Source organism: Primulina eburnea, chromosome 14 (assembly GCF_022965805.1).
Source record: "Primulina eburnea isolate SZY01 chromosome 14, ASM2296580v1, whole genome shotgun sequence".
Taxonomy (NCBI): domain Eukaryota; kingdom Viridiplantae; phylum Streptophyta; class Magnoliopsida; order Lamiales; family Gesneriaceae; genus Primulina; species Primulina eburnea.
The window spans coordinates 21,960,071-21,981,818 of NC_133114.1; the positions used below are offsets into that span (position 1 = coordinate 21,960,071).

General features: G+C 37.4%; 1 protein-coding gene across 1 annotated transcript; it reads right to left on the minus strand.

The window, feature by feature from the left end:
* Nucleotides 1-3,524: 3,524 nt before the first annotated feature.
* Nucleotides 3,525-5,825, minus strand: LOC140811258 (uncharacterized). Its single transcript, XM_073169126.1, has 5 exons — nt 5,596-5,825; nt 4,924-5,495; nt 4,220-4,487; nt 3,886-4,018; nt 3,525-3,725 (listed from the first exon to the last, which is right to left on the minus strand). The coding sequence occupies exons 1-5, from the start codon at nt 5,823-5,825 to the stop codon at nt 3,525-3,527; spliced, it is 1,404 nt and encodes a 467-aa protein (XP_073025227.1).
* Between the last annotated feature and the right edge of the window lie 15,923 nt (nt 5,826-21,748).

Here is a 21,748-nt window from a genome sequence, read left to right on the forward strand (position 1 = left end):
AGCCTCGAGTTGTAGCCAGTACGGTCCATACCCAAGCCCTGGCCGAGCCGCACGCAAGACTCCCACCTAGACGACCCCCAACTCAAGGAAATCCATGAAGGAAACCCCATGTTCATCCATCCTTGGCAAATCTCGGTTCCAGCCTATGTTCCACCTTTAAACGACTCAATTTCCAACCCTTAAACACATCCTATTGTCAACGTATCCTTAAGAATTATAACGTTTTCAAACAAGCTTAAAATCATCAAAACTTTAAAAATATTTGTTCTACCGTCAAACGGTTCATGCTTCAATATTTTTCATGCAAAAACAATTAAAACGAGCATAATATGATTAAAATTGTGTGTCAAATAAATTTAGAAGCTTGCCTTTGTATTTTATAACGCTCGAATTTACGATCGTCGTCGTGGGTTGCGAAAGGAGACGAACGAGCGATGAAGACTCCTTGTTTTTCCTCCTCAATTTTTTTTGAAAATATGGTGTGTATTATGTGCGAAATATTCGGCTGATATCCCTCAAGAAAGACCCTAGGTTTCTATTTTAAAAATTTAAAATTTGCATGTCAATGTGCTTCGGTTTTGGGCCTTTGTTTTTAGGAACAATTGGGACTACTAATCTTAGGTAAATTAGTCCGAATAACACATATTTAATTGAAAAATGAAAGTTTATAAAAATTAGTTTTCAAAAATAATACTTTTGGTCCTTTAAAAGTATCTCGTTTGCCCAAAACCGGCTTCCGAAATAAAATCGTGCTCGTCTCGTAAATAATTTGGACCCTACTATTTTTAGAAAAATTAATAATATTTAATCATTAATAAGCCTTGAAAATATTAAATGAAAAAATATTCTATCTTGGTCGTCCCCGATCTTCTTTCCTCAGTCTATTATCGAATATTCGAATAAAATCTTCAATTATCATGAAATCATACAATCTAACCACTTAATTATGCAATTAGACCTTCAATAATATAATATACATCAAGTAAGCATTTAAAATAAATTAAATAAAATAATTAAGCAACTTAAATAATTTGCATGCAAGTGGTTTACGTGGGTTGGCTTTTTGGAAGTTACAAATCCTCTCCCTGTTAAATAAAATTTAGTCCTCTAAATTAAGACTTACCAAATAGTTCGGGGTAGTGACTCCTCATCTCTGACTCTGTCTCCCAAGTTTCTTCTTCCTCCGAGTGATTTAGCCATTGGACTTTGACCATTTTCATTACCTTGTTATGTAACCTTCTCTCTTGACTGTCCAAGATGTGAGTAGATCTCTCCTCATAAGACAGATTTGGTGTAAGTTGCAATGGCTCAAAGTTTAGTACATGTGAAGGGTTTGACATATACTTGCGAAGCATCGATTCGTGGAAGACATTGTGAACTCCTGCGAGATTAGATGGCAACAAAATTCGACATTCTCATGAATCATGGTCTAGGTTTTCCTTTCTTGCCAAATCTCATAACACCCTTCATAGGTGCTATCTTTATAAATACGTGATCAACTATTGCAAACTCAAGATCTCGTCTTCTTTTGTCAGCGTAGCTCTTCTATCGACTCTGAGCAGTTCTCATTCTGTCTCGGACCTTTGCGACCATTTCAATAGTGTGCTGAACTATCTCGGGTCCCATCGTAGCCCTCTCTCCTACCTCACCCCAATGGATATGCGATCTACATTTCCTTCCGTAGAGTACCTCGTATGGAGCATTTCTAATAGATGAATGATAGTTTTTGTTGTAAGTGACCTCCATTAGAGGTACTTTCGGTTCCCAACTCCTTGGAAATCGATCACGCAGGCTCGAAGTAGATCCTCTAAAATTTGTATGACTCTCTCAGACTGAACATCTGTCTGAGGACGAAATGCAGTACTAAATAGTAGTTTGGTTCCCAAGGCCATATGTAGTCTCTTCCAGAATGATGAAGTGAATCACTTGTCTCTGTCCGACACTATAGAGACAGGAATTCCATGCAGCCTCTCTCGAATATATAACTCCTCAAACTATGTCATGAAAAATGTCGTCTTCACTAGTAGGAAATATGTTGACTTAGTAAGGCGGTCCACCATTACCCAAATGGCATTGAGTCTTTTCATCGTCTTTGACAATCCTACCACGAAATCCATAGTAATGTTCTCATAATTCCACTCGGGAATGGGAATGGGTCGAAGCATTCCAGGTGGTCTTTGATGCTCTGTCTTCACTTGTTGATAGGTTAATCATTCGGATACAAAGAGCATAATACCTCGTTTCATTCCCGGCCACCAATATAAAAGTTGCAAGTCCTTGTACATCTTGTTACTTCTAGATGAACAGAATAAGGGGTACTGTGAGCTTCAGTTATAATGTCAACTCTAAGAGAATCACCACTAGGAACCCATAGTCGACCTTGATACTTAACAATGCCATCCTTGACTGAATATAACATGATGCCCTTCGATTCATCTCACTGTCTCCATTTCTGTAATTTCTCATCATTAGACTGTAGGGCTCGAATTCTATCTTGCAGAGTGGAATGTACTGTCGACATAGCGAGATTAGGGGCCTTTCTCTTAGCAGTAAAATTCAAGATCAAACTGCTGAAATTCCACTTGTAGAGGCTTATGTACTGATAAATGGGCCAAGACTGACCGTTATCTACTCAAAGCGTCCGCCACTATATTATATTTTCCAGGATGATGGCTAATGTCGCAGTCGTAGTCCTTTACAAGTTCTAGTCATTTTCTTTGTCTCATATTCAGCTTCTTTTGGGTGAATTAATACTTGAGGCTTTTGTGGTCAGTAAATAGGCTTTTGTCGCAGTCGTAGTCCTTTACAAGTTCTAGCCATCTTCTTTGAATTTCACGACATACAAGTAGTGCTTCCAGGTTTTCAACGCAAATAGAACTACTGCAAGCACAAGATCATGCGTCGGATAATTTTTTTCATGTACTTTCAGCTATCTAGACGCGTATGCTATGACTCGCTCATGGTGCATAAGAACTGCGCTTAATCCTAGCATCGAAGCATCGGTGTACAACACATATTCCCCTTGTTCTGTCGGCATCGCTAGAACTGGTGTAGTAGTGAGTGCTTGTTTAAACTAATCAAAGCTATTTTGATACTCCGGTCCCCATACAAATTTTGCATTTTTCTTCATCAATGATGTCAAGGGTACTGTAATGGACAAAAAACCCTTGATGAACTTACGATAGTAGCCAGCCAAACCCAAAAAACTGTGGATTTTCGTCACACTTTTAGGCACTGCCACTGCTTGACTGCCTCGACCTTATATGGGTCGACCTTTACTCCCTCTTTTGACATGATGTGGCCTAAGAATCCAACCTCTCTAGCCAAAACTCGCACTTGCTGAAATTTCATATAATTTCCGATCTTGTAACACTTTCAAGGTCAGCTTCGAGAGCTGCTCATGCTCCTCTCGGCTCTTGGAATAGAACAAAATGTCATCGATGAAATCAATAATAAACTGATCGAGGTACGGCTGAAATACGCGACTCATGAGATCCATGAAGATCGCCGGAGCATTAGTAAATTCAAAAGGCATCACAAAAACTCAAAAACTCATAACGCATTTTGAAAGCCCTCTTGTGCACATCCGTCTCTTTTACTCTCAGCTGGTGATATCCAGAACGTAAATCCATCTTTGAAAATACTGAAGCTCCTTGCAATTGATCAAACAAATCTTTGATTCGTGGTAATGGATATTTATTCTTCACTATCACTCTATTCAGATCCTGTAATTGATGCAAAGTCTCATGCTCATATCATTTTTCTTCACAAATAGTTCTGGCGCGCCTCATGGAGATAAACTAGGGCGAATAAATCCCTTGACTAGCAGCTCTTGAATTTGATCTTTAATTATTTCATTTCAGCAAGTTCTAGGCGATACCGTGCCTTAGATATTGTCACAGTTCCAGGCATCAATTTAGCGGCAAATTCCACCTCTCGCTTGGGTAGGATACCAGAAACATCGTCAGGGAACACGTCCGGAAATTCCTTGACAACCTCCACATCATCGATCGATCGACTGTCAGTAGTGGGTACATATATAATACTAGAAATAAAACCTTGACAGCATATTCGGATAAGATTATTTTCACGAATGAATAAAATGATATGCGGCATTTGACTGTTTTGTACAGCCTCAAAGACGAATTATTTCTTATTGGGCGGTCTAATAGATACTGTCCTCCGCCGAAAGTCAATTGTAGCCCCATTCAGTGTGAACCAATCCATGCCCAAAATAATATCAAACTCGGGAATTGGTAATACAATAAGGTCCGCCCGTATAACATTCTTTTGCAATTTGAGTTCCACACCCTTAACCATGGTTGTAGAGACCATATGTTCGCTAGAAGGCACTGTAACTCTGAATCCCGGCTCTACATCCACTAGTAAGATTCCCAATTTCTTCACGAAGGATTCATATATGAAAGAATGCGTAGCTCCAGAATCTAGCAAAGCATAAGTAGCTACGCTCGGTAACAAAGTTCGTCCTGATAATATTTTCATTATACTCCATTAAGGGCATAAAATTTAGAAATTTCATATCATCTAGGCCCTTTCTAGTTTCCCATATTAGTATTTCAACCCCTTAAATTTCAAAAATTGCCAAGTGAACCCTTAAATTTCGAATTTTGTAATTTAGTCCTAGGGAATTACAAATTTTGCAATTTTAACCCCTTAAAGATTTTCGAATTATACTAAGTTTTCCTAGATGATTTTTGAGAAGCCATTTAGTCGCTTAAGTTTTCAATCTTCTACGTTTGATCCCCATAGCTAATGCTTGAAAAAATTATATGCCTAATACCTTAGAATTTGAAACATTTTAATTCTAAATCATCAAATTCAATGCATCTCGATTTAATTCTATCATCCATGCTTTTATCTCAAGCAAGAAAGCAATGTAAAACACTTAAATAGTCGGAGTACCTATAATGAGCATAGTATCTGGCTCCGCTTGCTCAGCATTCATCATGTAAGCCCTTCTAGTCGTGGGTTGTTTAAGCTTTGGGTAATCATCAGCCTTATGCCTCATTCCTCCACACTTGAAGCACTTGTACCTGCCCCACATGCACTTTCCGTAGTGATGGTGATCGCACTCCTTCCAAATTGACTTCTCAGCAGTCTTCGGGATGTTTTCTTTAGGTGGTTGTCCTTGTGGTTTGTACTGTCCTGGCCGCTTCGGTTTTCCAGTAAATGGCTTCTTGTTCTGCTGACTTGATTGTTGGGCATGATTCCTCTTGCGCTGCATCTCCCAGTTAATATCCTTCAGAGATTGCTCGGCTCGAAAAGCTTTAGCAACGACAGTAGTATAGTCAATAAGATCAGTCAGCATCACATCTCGATGGATCGTAGGCCTCAATCCATTCAAGAAATGTCGTAACTTATCTGCAACATCATTGACAATCAAGGGCACGAAATGACATCCCCTATCAAGCTTCTGCACAAACTCAGAAACAGTAAAGTACCCCTGGCGGAGACTCATAAACTCTCTCTTCAACCTAGAATGAACATCGGTAGTAAAATATTTCATAGAATACCCTCTTGACATCTTCCCAAGATAGAGTCGCTAGATTCACCCCTTGCTCCGCTTCTTCCCACCATAATGAAGTGTCACCTTTCACCAGATAGATGGTACAACGAACTCGGTCAGCTTCCACCATATGCATATACCTAAAGATCACCTCTAAATATTTAATCCATCCCTTAGCCACAAATGGATCAGTAGTGCCAAAAAAATTTGCGGGATCCATCCTATTAAATAGCTCATAGACAGCTTCCGATCGGACCCTCGCACCATTTCCCACGTGCTGCTCTAGTAAACGATCCATACCGGCTAGTCACAGGTACTAGCATCCTGATTAGGTGGATGCTGGAGAATCTCATCCTCCTACCTATCCTCATTATCACTATGAACCCGCTAGGAGGCATATCTGTACAAATCGTCTGTACCACGTAACCAACATGCATTTAACATTTTAAATTAAACGTGCATCTAACCTCTGTATATGTATCATAAAATCATTTAAAGTTCAACATATAAAATCTAAAGCAGTAAAAATTCACATACTTGAAGCGTGACTTCTTGAGCTTTTTGGAGCGGCAGTAACACAACCCTTTAGGGATTCTTCGCTCTGATACCAACTGAAACATCCGCTACTTTTTAAAAATTAAAATCCTAATAATTTTTTTTTTAAATTGAACACCAAACTCGGACTCCATAGTTAACTAACTTAACATTTCCATAATCTAAAATAATTTAACATCTACAAATTTAAAGTACATAAAATCCATAAATAGTCAATTAACAAAAATCATATATCTACCATTAAGATGATCAAAACTAACTTCAAAGTAAAGCATGAAAATCTCCAAATACTTTTAAAAAAATCTTTAAAACTTTTACTATCAAGCTAATGCAAAAAATAATGTCCCTCGAGAGTATACTGCCGGATTCAATCTACTAAAGCGTCAGCGCCTCCTTCAATCTCATCCTCACCTGCAACATTCAAACCTAGTGAGTCTAATGACTCGGCACGTTCTAAAATGAGTAACAAATAATACATATTGATAATGCAATTTATTGTACTTTTATTACTTGTTTTTAACTTGAAATTTTGTGATTCTTGAGCAGGTTTGATATGATTTGTTGTTGTTTTTGTTATTGTAGTTTGGAAGTTTAGAATGAGAATTTGGAGTAGTAAATTGATGAATTAAAAAAGTGCAAAGGACTTTTTCCCCGAAGCATGACCGTACCTGCGGTCTTGTTAGCACCGCACCCGCGGTCCCTCGACTTGGAAGTTGAAAAATTCTGCCGAAGCAGCACCGAACCCACGGTGTTACCTGTACCGCACCCGCAGTCATGCACAGACCAAGTCCGGAAATTCTGAAATTTTGGTGTGCTGCGCATGGGAGTTGATGACTTTTGTGTGTTGTTCTAGGACTATAAAAGGCTTCTATTATTCATCATCTAGGTCATTGGGGGAGCCAAGGGAAGGAGTGGAGGCTACAAAGAAGAGATTGAAGATCAAGTTCATCCTTAAGAAATCTTTTGCACACTTGTGGACAGAAATTTCATTGCACTCCAAAACTCTTGTTCTAAGTTCTTCTTTCTTTATTTTTACTTTTATTTGATATGTCTTGTTTAAGATTTATGTGTTGTTGTGTTATTTTTATTATGAACTAATTTTTATTTCTAGAGGAATGATGGAACAAAACTAGAAACCATGTGTTGGGATTTATGATTTATGCTATATAAGTTTTCCTTATTGTTCATTTGTATTTTTCCAATCTTAATGCTTTCATTTTATTGGCCATATCTTGAATGATTCTTATGTTTATAATATATCACTTGGAAAAGGAAATTTATAAACAAGAAAGAGAAAAATACATCGATAGTATTTATATAGTTCGGGAGGACATATATTGCTATTGAAGCCATTAAACGAATTTAGTGCTTATTGTGTTATTTAATTATAGATTGTTGATGGGGACGTTACAATCTGTTGTTAGATAATTATTATCTACTTAGCACTCGGGAGAGGGAGTAGATAATTTAGAATTCTTGGCTAAGGTATAATAAGGACATTTATAATATAGCTACACAAAATAACACATGGTGGATAGTTGCGTGAAATCGGACCTCTAGATCTTTTATTCCATAGTTATTTGTTATAAAAAGTTTGGTGTTATAATATAATTAAATTTATTTTCAATCTAGTTAATGGTGAAAACAAATCTGTCAATTGATTTTTCTAAATAAAATTGAGACTATTTTAATTGCAAGCATTAATATACATTTAAATACATACTCCTCGTGGGATCGACACTTGTACTCGAAAATACATTTTATTACAAACTTGACGTTGTGCACTTGCAAGCAATTAAGAAAACACGCAACAAGTTTTTGGCACCGTTGCCGGGGAGTGTATATTTTAAATTTATATTAGTATTGTTACCAATTAGTCTTTATTTTAATTTAGAGCTGTTTTTATTGTAATACATTAAACATTGATTTGTGTCTTATCTTTGTTTGACAGTGCATGCGAAGATCGCAAAATCTTGACTTGCTTATCTTTGATCCTGAAATCGAAAGAACCACAAGAAGATTAAGAAAGGCAAGAAGGGAAGAGATTCGAGCAATGGCTGAAAACAGAGATAATGAAAATCCACCCCTGCAATACCCATCAGAGATCATTTTAGGCCGGTACTGAATGCTCATTACTCGGGCATAGCACGAGGGACTATTACTGCAAACAACTTTGAGCTTAAGCCTGCATTGATAAACATGGTTCAACAGAATCAGTTTGGGGGAGCCGCTACTGCAGATCCTCATTTACATCTCAGAACATTCCTTGAAATTACTGACACGGTAAAAATAAATGGTGTTTCTGATGATATAATTCGATTGCGTTTGTTTCCTTTTTCTCTTAGGGACCAAGGAAGAGGATGGCTCCAATCGCTTCCTTTGGGGAGTATCACTATATGGCAGGAGTTAGCAACCAATTTCTTTGCTAAATATTTTCCACCTGCGAAGTCTGCACAGTTGAAGATAGAGATAAGTACTTTTAGGCAGACTGATTTTGAGCAATTATATGAGGCATAAGAACGTTATAAGGAGTTGTTGAGGAGGTGTCCAAACCATGGTTTTGAAGATTGGGTACATATTGAATTGTTTTATAATGGTTTGAATGGACAAACAAGACGCACTGTGGATGCAGCAGCTGGCGGCACGATATTTGCAAAATCACCCGATCAAGCATATGATTTGCTTGAACAGATGACCATTAACAGCTATCAATGGCCGTCTGAGAGGTCAGGAGTAAAGAAGCAAGCTGGAATTTATGCCATAGATCCTATTACATCACTCACCGCTCAAGTTTCAGCTTTGACAACTCAAATTGCAGCAATGAATAAGGCTAGTACATCAGAGGTTGAAAATACATCGGTTGTTACTGAAGAACCACATATTCCTGATGAGGCTCATTATATCAACAATAGGAATTTTGGTGGCTACGGAGGATATCGAGGTAACCCTCCCCCTAACACTTATCATCCTGGTTTGAGAAATCATGAAAATTTTTCATATGCTAATAATAAGAATGTGTTGAATCCTCCACCGGGGTTCAATACATCAAAGAGGGAAGGAAAACCTTCACTTGAGGATCTATTTGGGACATTTGTTGTTGAATCTAGTAAAAGAATGGCTAGGACTGAATCTCGTCTTGATGGCATGGAAACTCACATTGGAAATATGGGTGCCACAATGAAATCATTGGAGACACAGATTGGTCAATTGGCTAATGCATTAAAAGATCAAAATAAAGGTCAATTCCCAAGTAATACTGAAGTGAATCCAAAGGAGCAATGCAAAGCTGTAACTTTGAGAAGTGGAAGAGAACTTGAGGTTAAAAATTCCAAAGAGAAGGATGAAAATGAGATAACAGTTGAAGAAGTTGAAACTGAGGGATCCAAAGCTGAAGTTGAAGCTGAACAACCTCCGGTATTTAAGCCAGTTCTTCCATATCCGCAGAGGTTCAAAAAGAAGAAATTGGATGATCAATTTGCAAAATTTTTGGAGATTTTCAAGAAGATTCACATCAACATTCCATTTGCTGATACTTTAGAGCAAATGCCAAACTATGCAAAGTTCATCAAAGATGTGATGTCAAAGAAAAGGAAGTTGCATGAGTTCGAGACAGTTAAGTTCACCGAGGAGTGTAGCGCCATACTCCAAAGGAAACTACCACAGAAACTCAAAGATCCAGGGAGTTTTACCATTCCTTGTGTTATTGGTGGTTCTAGAATCAATAAAGCTTTATGTGATTTAGGTGCCAGTATTAATTTAATGCCTTTTTCTATTTACAGGACTTTGGAGCTTGGCGAGGTGAAGCCTAGCACTATTACCCTGCAGCTGGCGGCTAGATCACTTACATATCCACGGGGGATAGTGGAGGATGTTCTGGTAAAGGTAGACAAATTTATATTTCCTGCTGATTTTGTCATTCTAGATATGGAAGAAGATCAGGAGACTCCGCTTATCTTTGAAAGGCCGTTCTTGGCCACCGGAAAAGCTTTGATTGATGTGCACAAAGGCGAGCTCACATTGAGAATAGGTGGAGAAGAAGTCATGTTCAACATCTACTACACAATAAAAGAACCAAATAAGGTAAGTACTTGTAATAGTATTGATGTAATTGATTCATGTGTATCTCATGTTGGTGCAGGTAGGATGACGAAAGATTCTTTAGAGAGATTTTTGTTGGAATCGGCGTCTGCACTGGATGAAAGTGATTGGGATGTGCAAGAGGAGTTACTTGCTCTCAATACATTGCCTAAAGAAAAGAGTGATGTGCATCATGTAGAGCTACTTGAAGATGCAAGCAAAGAGGTACCAAAAGCATCTCCTGAATTGAAAGAATTGCCAAGTCACCTTTGTTATGCATTTTTAGGTGAAAATTCGACATATCTGGTAATTATCTCTTCATTTCTTACTTGTGTTGAAAAAGAGAAATTGTTGAGAGTGTTGAGGGAATTTAAATCTGCTTTGGGATGGACAATTGCTGATATAAAGGAGATTAGCCCTACTGTTTGTATGCATAAAATCTTGATGCAGGAGTCATATTCACCTTATGTTGATCATCAGAAAAGACTTAATCCAGCAATGAAAGAAGTTGTGAGGGCTGAGGTATTAAAATTGTTAAATGCTGGTATTATTTATGCTATATCTGAGAGCTCGTGGGTTTCACCAGTACAAGTAGTGCCCAAGAAAGGGGGAATAACTGTAGTGAGAAATGAGAATAATGAATTGATTTCAACTCGTCCAGTGACTGGTTGGCGAGTATGCATAGACTACAGGAAATTGAATGATGCTACTAGGAAAGATCACTTCCATATTCCCTTTATTGACCAGATGCTTGATAGAGTGGGTGGTTATCATTATTATTGCTTTCTAGATGGTTATTCAGGTTACAATCAGATTGTCATAGCGCCAGAGGATCAGGAGAAGACTACCTTCACTTGCCCCTACGGTACATTTGCTTTCAAGAGAATGCCATTTGGTCTGTGCAATGCACCTGCTACTTTTCAGAGGTGTATGATGGCCATATTTTCTGACATGGTCGAGGAAATAATGGAGGTTTTTATGGATGATATCTCTGTGTTTGGTTCATCTTTTGATCACTGTTTGCAAAATCTAATGCTTGTTTTGCAGAAATGTCAGGCGAAGAATTTAGTTTTGAATTGGGAAAAATGTCACTTCATGGTTCCAGAAGGTATTGTGCTTGGGCATAAAATTTCGGCTAAAGGAATAGAAGTTGACAGAGCTAAATTTGTGGCAATTGAAAATCTCCCACCACCGAAGAATGTGAAAGGGATCAGAAGTTTCTTGGGACATGCCGGGTTCTATCGTCGTTATATCAAAGATTTCTCTAAAATTACTAGACCTTTATGTAATTTGTTAGAAAAAGATTCGACATTTATTTTTTATGATGATTGTTTGCAGGCATTTAACAAGATCAAGAAAGCACTGATTTCTGCTCCCATTATGATAGTGCCTGATTGGAAGGAGCCATTTGAGCTCATGTGCGATGCTAGCGACTATGCTGTGGGAGCAGCATTGGGACAGAGGCGAGACAAGATGTTCAAGGCTATATACTATGCAAGTCGTACACTTAATGCAGCCCAACAGAACTATACAACTACTGAGAAAGAGATGCTAGCAGTGGTGTTTGCATTTGACAAGTTCAGAACCTATCTTATTGGCACCAAGGTAACTGTTTTCACTGACCATGCAGCTCTTCGCTACTTGTTTTCCAAAAAGGATGCCAAGCCCAGGTTGATACGATGGATACTCCTACTTCAAGAATTCGACTTTGAAGTAAAAGACAAGAAAGGTTGTGAAAACCAGGTGGCAGATCATTTATCACGACTAGAGCTGGAAGAAAAAACTGACGGTGGAGTTATCAATGAGTCGTTCCCAGACGAACAACTGTTTGAGGTAAGTTCTAAACTCCCTTGGTTTGCTGATATAGCTAACTTCTTGTCTTGTGGTACTCTTCCTCCAGATCTAAATCACCATCAGAAAAAGAAGTTCTTCCATGATATCAAATTTTTCTTTTGGGATGATCCTTGTGTATATAAAAGATGTGCTGACCAAGTGATTAGGAGATGTGTTGATGGCGAAGATGCAAACAAAATTCTGGAACAATGTCATTCATCACCTTATGGTGGACATTTTGGAGCAACACGAACAGCAGCTAAGGTATTGCAATCAGGTTTTTTCTGGCCTACTTTGTTTAAGGATATCTATACCTTAGTGAAATCATGTGATAGGTGCCAAAGGTTAGGAAACATTTCTATGCGTCACGAATTGCCACTGACAAATATTTTGGAAGTCGAAATTTTTGATGTCTGAGGCATAGATTTCATGGGACCTTTTCCCCCTTTTTTTGGTCAATCTTATATATTATTAGCCGTAGATTATGTTTCGAAATGGGTGGAAGCAATCGCCACCAGTACTAATGATGCTCGTGTTGTAGTTAAGTTTGTGCACAAGAACATTTTCACCAGGTTTGGAACACCGAGAGCCATCATAAGTGACGAAGGTACGCACTTTTGCAATAAAATTTTCAACTCACTGATGGCTAAATACAATGTGAAGCACAGAGTGGCATTAGCATATCATCCTCAGTCGAACGGACAAGCTGAAATATCCAATCGGGAAATCAAACAAATATTAGAAAAGACTGTCAATACAAACCGGAAGGATTGGGCTATAAAGTTGGATGATGCACTGTGGGCTTATAGGACCGCATTCAAGACGCCTTTTGGGATGTCTCCCTATAGGTTGGTTTTTGGTAAATCCTGTCACTTGCCGCTAGAATTGGAGCATCGAACATTTTGGGCAGTTAAGAAGTTGAACTTTGACTTGAAAGCATCTGGTGATGGCAGAAAACTACAGTTAAATGAAATGGAGGAGTTCCGAAATGATTCATATGAAAATGCCAAGATTTACAAAGAACAGACCAAGAAGTGGCATGATAAACTCATTGTACGAAAGGAGCTCAAACCAGGACAACAAGTACTATTGTTCAACTCCCATCTGAATTTGTTTCCTGGTAAGTTGAAATCCCGTTGGTCAGGTCCATTTTTGGTGGAGACAGTGTACCCTCATGGGGCGATTGAGCTAAAATGCAGTGATGGGAGAACCTTCAAGGTGAACGGGCAGCGAGTTAAGCCGTACTATGGGACTGAAGTCAGGAAAATCAACAGTGTCAAGCTGAGCGAACCAAACTGATCAGACAATTGACAGTCAGGCTGAAGACGTTAAACCAAGCGCTTATTGGGAGGCAACCCAAATTTTTGTTTCTATTTTGCATTTTTGTTTTCGGTTTTGATTTTTATTTTTGTATCGTGATTATTTTTGGTTGTGCATTTTTATTATAGTGTGTGCTTATATCTTCCCAAAACTAATGAATTCCACGTGTTTTATTCTCAGGACTAAAAAAAAAAATTTGAAGAAGAAAAATTGTTTCCCCGAAACAAGACCGCACCCGCGGTACATTACAACACCGCACCCGCGCTACAAAATCGAAGGCACACCGCAACCGCGGTCTCTACCGAAGCGCACCCGCGGTCGCTGAACACTGAAGTTAAAAAGAAGTGCCGAAGATACACCGCACCCGCGGTTCTATTTACACCGCACCCGCGGTTGATGTTTTTAAACACAGAATTGGGCAGATTTTCGACATAATCGAAGAACATCACTCAAAAACCTCCTCCTCCATTTCGAAATCCTCACTCCAACAAACACTTTTCACACTCAATTTTTGTAATTCCTTCAACAAATTTACCACTCCCAACCAAAATATCTTAACTCATTCCATCAAATATCAATTTCCTTTCCACAAAATATCAACATCAAACCTAGGGTTTCAAAGGGGCTCGAAAATTTCTTCAAGAATTAGATGGAGCTTTGATTTTGTTCTTCAAGAAACAATTCAACACACTCAAGGTGAGCAAATTCATTGCATATTTGTTTAAGATCTAAATTCTTGGTGTTAGTTTCTATGGAAGGAAATTACATCTAGTGAAGTCCATTCTTGATTTTGGGGATATTGTTGATTGATTGTTGTGTACATTGTTGAGGTGTGGATATTGTGAGTATTAAGTTTGGGGGAGTGCGAGAATCATTGAATTGTGAGAGTTGAATTGAAGAGAGGTTGGTGTTTGAAAAGTGTTCGACACAATGCCTCCAAGAAAAAAACAGTCAAAGGGTGCATCATCATCATCTGTGAATTACGATGCAAGCAGGTTTTGGGATGAGAAGGCGGAGGAGCAATATGGAAATTTTTTGAATAAAAGCATTGTCAAAGAAAGGGTATTTGATATGAGTTTTCCTCGATTCGAAATTGGAATAATGCTTACTGCTCGACATTGGGAGGAGTTTGGCAGGCAGCCACAAGATGCTGTCATTTCATTGGTGAGAGAGTTTTATGATAACCTCAGGGTTAGGTATGATCAATTGACGGTGTTTGTGCGAGGAAAAATGGTCGCCTTTGATGTACATACGATCAATACATTATATGGTATCCCTCATGTAATGCACAATGAATATGAAGAATACAGGAACGAGCATGTTGATTATAATAGTATTCTTCAAACAATTTGTATACAGGGAGCATAATGGAGAATGAGGGATGATGTGTATGTTAGCCTAGCAAAGTCTGATCTGAGAACTGTTGCCAAAGATTGGTACTCATTTATTGCTGTTAGGATTAAGCCGACCGAACACACCACCACCGTCATCAAGGAGAGGGCTATCCTTACTTTTTGCATTATGACAGGGAAAGCAATTGATTTAGGTCAATTGCTTCAGCATTCGATACTTGATTATGCACGAGGTAACTCTCCTAGTGGACTACTCCACCCTTCTCTTATAACTGCACTATGCCAAAACGCGGGAGTGACTTGGGCAACGAATGAAGAATTGTTAAAGCCTAAGAATGTCATCATGGTTATTCAACCATATGGGGCAGTCAGAGGTGATCATGCTGCAGCATGTCGAGCTGAAAGGGACTTCAACAGAAGAGCTGCAGAGAGACGTGCCCAGGCTCAAGCTCAAGAACCACAACCGCAGCAAAGGAATAGGAGAGATAGGTTGACCCAATTGGAAGAAGATATGAGAATTCAACGCCAAGAAATGGATGCGTTTCGGTTTAGGACTGACACATTTATGGGATACATGGTGGATTTTACATCGGTCTTGGCTCAGCAATTTCTATCTGCTTCAACTTCTGGCCATCCATTTCCACATCCTCCACAGTGGCCACCTGTATACCACCCACCGGAGTTCCAACAACCACAGGATGACGAAGATGATGAGGATGGCGACGACCACTGACGGTCGTTGCCCTAGGTATGTGTATTATCCTAATTTTCATGCTTATATACATCGAGGACGATGCACATGTTTAAGTTTGGGGGAGATTTGATTTATTTTATTTTATTTTTGTGTGTTATTATATTTTATTTGGTGTGTTTATTTTCTTTTGTGTGTTTGTTTATTTAGTTTATTTTGTGTGTTTATTATTTTTTTTAGTTATTTGCTTGTGTGTTTGTAGTGTTTTAGTCATGAAATTTTTTTATTGTGAATTGGCCAATGATGAAAAATTTTTGTATTGAAAAGAAAGGTCATGCATTACATTCATATTAATCGATCAATTTGAAAAATTTAGAGAATAATCATGAGATGTGGTAGGTTTGAGACTTATAATTTCTATAAAACTTTGTGATTTTCATTTGACATTGAAATAAAATTTTTTGCAAACACATAGATGATTGCGGCAATCTTTGATTTTATTTGGGCCATTTATATTCTTCATAAATATTCATTTGAAGCCCTCTTAAGCCTATATGAGAAAAGAATTGTGTTCTTGAAATTTCTTGGAAGCCAAGCACTTTTCTTTTTGAATATATATGTATTTGGTTGATGCATTGAGACACCATTTTCACGATGATTAGATTCTACTCTGTGTTGGTGAATTGAGATTTTGTCTTGAACTATCCAAACATTATTCGAGGCGAAATACGGACAACTTATGATTTAGGAATGATTTAGGTGATTTTTGGATCGATTGAGCCTTTCAAGCTACCAAATAAAAATAATTTATCATTTGTCACCTCTTTGAGCTTATATGAATTCGAATGGCACACGTTAATATGTGTAAAAGACCCCCATTCGATGTTCTTTCAATTATCCTACATTTACTACCCTGTTGAATATCTTATACAATTAATTTCCTACCTTCTCAAGGGAGTAAGAATTCAAAGGATCAAAGAAATGAAAATTCTCCTACAAAAGAAAAGAAAAAAATGAATGATGTTACATTGATGAAGTTGGAGAAAAAAGGGAGAAATAGAGATGAAATGAATAAAGAAAAAAAAATGTAGATAAAAGAAAAAGTGGAGATTGCAAATGAGATAAAAATTCAACTTACTCCCTTATTTGAACTCCTAATATTTATTTGTAGCCATGAACCGAGGCCTAACATTACAACCATTGAAAATCCTATTAACCTAGTTATAGTTGTCCAATATACTAGTGGAGAGTGATTGGGAAGATCTAACTTATGGACAATCGATAAACACTTTCATTGAGTATGAATTTTGATCAATTTTACACACACTTCATTGCATCAAATATTTATTGGGTATCCTTTTCTTGAATGAATATTGCTTTGAACCCAATCTTTACCGGAAAAGACCTCTTGATGTGTGTTTTTAAAAATTTGAAATCAATTGAGAATGATTTGAAACATGAGTTGAAGAGATTAGAAGTTAAGAAAATTAACCGATCGCATGATTTTATCCGGATGAACAAGTGGTTGGATTGATTTGAATTGTGAAGGCATGAAGGGTTGTAAATTTATCTTGAGGCCAAGTTCTATAAAATATTTCATGATTTATTTGTTTGTGTTGTTTTGTTTTGCTCAGGACTAGCAAAATCTTAAGTTTGGGGGGTTTGATAAGTACAATTTATTGTACTTTTATTACTGGTTTTTAACTTGAAATTTTGTGATTCTTGAGCAGGTTTTATATGATTTGTAGTTGTTTTTGTTATTGTAGTTTGGAAATTTAGAATGAGAATTTGGAGTAGTAAATTGATGAATTAAAAAAAGTGCAAAGGACTTTTTCCCCGAAGCATGACCGCACCCGCGGTCTTGTTAGCACCGCACCCGCGGTCCCTCGACTTGGAAGTTGAAAAATTCTGCCGAAGCAGCACCGCACCCGCGGTGTTACCTGTACCGCACCCGCGGTCATGCACAGACCAAGTCCGGAAATTCTGAAATTTTGGTGTGCTGCGCATGGGAGTTGATGACTTTTGTGTGTTGCGTACAAGACTTGTCTAGGACTATAAAAGGCTTCTACTATTCATCATCTAGGTCATTGGGGGAGCCAAAGGAAGGAGTGGAGGCTACAAAGAAGAAATTGAAGATCAAGTTCATCCTTAGGAAATCTTTTGCACACTTGTGGACAGAAATTTCATTGCACTCCAAAACTCTTGTTCTAAGTTCTTCTTTCTTTATTTTTACTTTTATTTGATATGTCTTGTTTAAGATTTATGTGTTGTTGTGTTATTTTTATTATGAACTAATTTTTATTTCTAGAGGAATGATGGAACAAAACTAGAAACCTTGTGTTTGGATTTATGATTTATGCTATATAAGTTTTCCTTATTGTTCATTTGTATTTTTCCAATCTTAATGCTTTCATTTTATTGGCCATATCTTGAATGATTCTTATGTTTATAATTTATCACTTGGAAAAGGAAATTTATAAACAAGAAAGGAAGTAATACATCGATAGTATTTATATAGTTCGGGAGGACATATATTGCTATTGAAGCCATTAAAAGAATTTAGTGCTTATTGTGTTATTTAGTTATAGATTGTTGATGGGGACGTTACAATCTGTTGTTATATAATTAGTATCTACTTAGCACTCGGGAGAAGGAGTAGATAATTTAGAATTCTTGGCTAAGGTATAATAAGGACATTTATAATATAGCTACACAAAATAACACATGGTGGATAGTTGCATGAAATCGGACCTCTAGATCTTTTATTCCATAGTTATTTGTTATAAAAAGTTTGGTGTTATAATATAATTAAATTTATTTTCAATCTAGTTATTGGTGAAAACAAATCTGTCAATTGATTTTTCTAAATAAAATTGAGACTATTTTAATTGCAAGCATTAATATACATTTAAATACATACTCCTCGTGGGATCGACACTTGTACTCGAAAATACATTTTATTACATACTTGACGTTGTGCACTTGCAAGCAATTAAGAAAACACGCAACACATATACAAGAACATGCATTAAAAATCATACTTTTATTCAAAATAAGCTAGCGTACATTTGTAAGAATAATTTTATCATAAATTGTCAAATCATAAAGCTTTCATCATCTATCATTTTGGGTGAAGTTTGATCCTTGAAAGTGACTAGTTGTATCATGTGGTCGACTGATCAATCTTAGCTCACCATTGCGCATGGGAACGGGCACTAGGCACCGACGTAAAATGGAAATACGATCGTTGGGTTTCTTCTGAGGCCTTCCGTGCTCTCTCTAGTCCTTTTCCCTCACGATATTCTCAATAATCATATATCATATCCTTTTTGTCACCATCAATTCACATCCTTCAAAAATATTTTTTCTTATTTTTAATCATAAAATATCATGTCCTTTCCACATTCGAAAAATAACATTTTAACAGTAAAAATCGCACAAATTTATCATAAATCTTAAAATCCCATATTTTCATCATAAATGTTTTAAAATATCATTTATCATGCGTTATGATTCTTTGAGACACTGTCAACCCTTTTTGTACTACCCAGGTGTAAGATGATTGTTTTGCCCCTGGACCCAAAATTTCTCGATTTTGACTTTTTCTTACTTTTATTGACTCGAGTCTATCCCAAATAATTATTTAAGATTAAATCTGACTTCTGATATTTTTATTTAATGTAAACTCGAGCCTTTCGATTTATTTTCTTAATTACTAAATTGTAAAGCGTTTTAATCCCATATTAATTCAAACTTGAATATTTTAATCCCAAACTTTAAACATGAATTTTTAATACCTAAATTACCCTTGTGAGCCCCAAACCTTATCCCGTGACCCACGGTTCGAGCCACTTCCTTTCCTAACCACGAGACCGAGCCCTAGTCTCCAACCATGCCATGTTTCTCCCAATAACCCCTTCCATGCTCGATCCACCCGAGACTCGACCCTTATCAGCACCTCCCAGACCCTAGCTGAACCACCATGGGCCAGCACACCCAGCCCCAACCCTTGCAAAAGTCAGGCACAAGACTCCTAACTGTCCCTTGCTTCCTTGTGCGATGAGGAGTCTAGCCATGCTAGGACTCCTCTCGGCTATGTACACTAACTCCATGTATCCCTAGCCATCCCTGGACCAGCCGTGACCAGCCCGTGACCCTGCCCCTTTCCATAGCCGCGTGCATAAGCCCTAGGATATCCTAGGGTTTGCGCATGGTTTCTCCTCGTCCAAGCCAAGACTCTAGCCTGCCTAGGACTCTCCCTGGCCTCGAGTAGCCAATACGGTCCCTGTCCAAGCCCTGGTCTAGCCTCACACAAGATTCACACCTAGCCGACCCCCAACTCAAGGAAATCAATAAAGTAAACCCCATGTTCATCCATCCTTGGCCAAGCTCGGTTCCAACCTAAGTTCCACCTTCAAACGACTCAATTTCCATCCCTTAAACACATCATATTGGTAGCGTGTCCTTAAGAATTATAACGTTTTTCAAACAAGCGTAAAATCATCAAAACTTTGAAAATATTTGTTCTATCGTCAAACGGTTCATGCTTCAATATTTTTCATGCAAAAATAATTAAAACTAGCATAATATGATTTGAATGGTGCACTAAAGAAATTTAGAAGCATGCCTTTGCGTTTTAGAATGCTCAAATAGACGATCGTCGGAGTGGGTTGCGAAGGAAGACGCGAACGGGCGACGAAGACTCCTTGTGTTTCCTCTTCAAATTTTTGAAAATATGGGGTGTATTGTGTGTGAAATTTTTGGCTGATATCCCTCAAAAAAGTCCCTATGTTTCTATTTTATAGATTTAAACTTTTCATGTCAATGTGCTTAGGTTTTGGGCCGTTGGTTTTAGGAAAAATTCGAGCCTACTAATCTTGAGTAAATTAGACCCAATAATACCTATTTAATTGAAAAATAAAAATTTATAAAAATTAGTTTTCAAAATAACACTTTTGGTTCTTTAAAAGTCTCTCTTTTGCCCAAAATCGGCTTCCCAAATAAAATCGGGCTCGTCTCGTAAAATAATTTGGACTCTAATATTTTTAAAAATATTTAATCATATTAATATGCCTTGAAAATATTAAATGAAAAATATTTTATCTTGGTCGTCTCTGATTTCCTTTCCCAAGCCTATCATTGAATGTTCAGATAAAATATTCAATTCTAATGAAATCATGCAAGCTAACCACTTAATCATGCTATTACACCTTCAACATATAATATAAATCAATTAAGCATTTAAAATCAATTAAATAAAACAATTAATCAATTTAAATCATTTGCATGCAAGTGGTTTACGAGGGTTGGCTTTTTGGACGTTACACTTATACTTGATTCCCAAGGCCGCATGTAAAATCTTCCAAAATGATGAATTGAATCGCTTGTCTCTGTCCGACACTATAGAGACAGGAATTCCATGCAATCTGACTATCTCTCGAATATATAACTCCTCAAATTGTGTCATGAAAAAGTCGTCTTCACTGGTAGGTAATGTGTTGACTTAGTAAGGAGGTCCACCATTACGCAAATGACATTGAGTCCTTTCACGATCTTTGGCAATCCTACCAAGATATCCATAGTAATGTTCTCCTGATTCCACTCGGGAATGGGAAGGGGTCGAATCATTCCCGCTGGTCTTTGATGCTCTGCCTTAATTTGTTGACTTAAGCATTCAGATACAAAGCACATAATATCTCGTTTCATTCACGGCCACCAATATAAAAGTTGCAAGTCCTTGTACATCTTGGTACTTCCGGGATAAACAGAATAATGGGTATTGTGAGCTTCAGTTATAATATCAACTCTAAGGGAATCACCACTAGGAACCCATAGTCGACCTTGATACTTAACACTGTCATCCTCGACTGAATATAACATGCTGCCCTTCGATTCATCTCACTGTCTCCATTTATGTAATTGCTCATCATTAGATTGTCCGGCTCGAATTCTCTCTCATAGAGTGGAATGTAATGTCAAAGTAGCTAGATTAGGGGCCTTTTCCTTAGCATAAACTTCAAGATCAAACCGCTGAATTTCCACTTGTAGAGGCTTCTGTACTGATAAATGGGCCAAGAATGACCGTTTTTACTCAGGGTAACCCTATTTCTTTCAGTTTATAACTAAACTTATTTATAGAATTTTAAATGAATTACAAGAACAAATTGATAGAAAAACTCTTTACATTAATTCGTTAAAGAAAAAGTAAAACTTTTTAGTATTGATGATAAATTACAAAATCCTAAATTACGAGAAAAGATTAAATTTATTTATAAAAAATTTTCATTAGAAATATGTAATGATCTTTCAAATGCTTTTTGGAATCGTAAGAAACATATTATTTCTCTTCCATATGAAGAGAATTTTGACGAAAAAAATATTCCTACCAAGTGT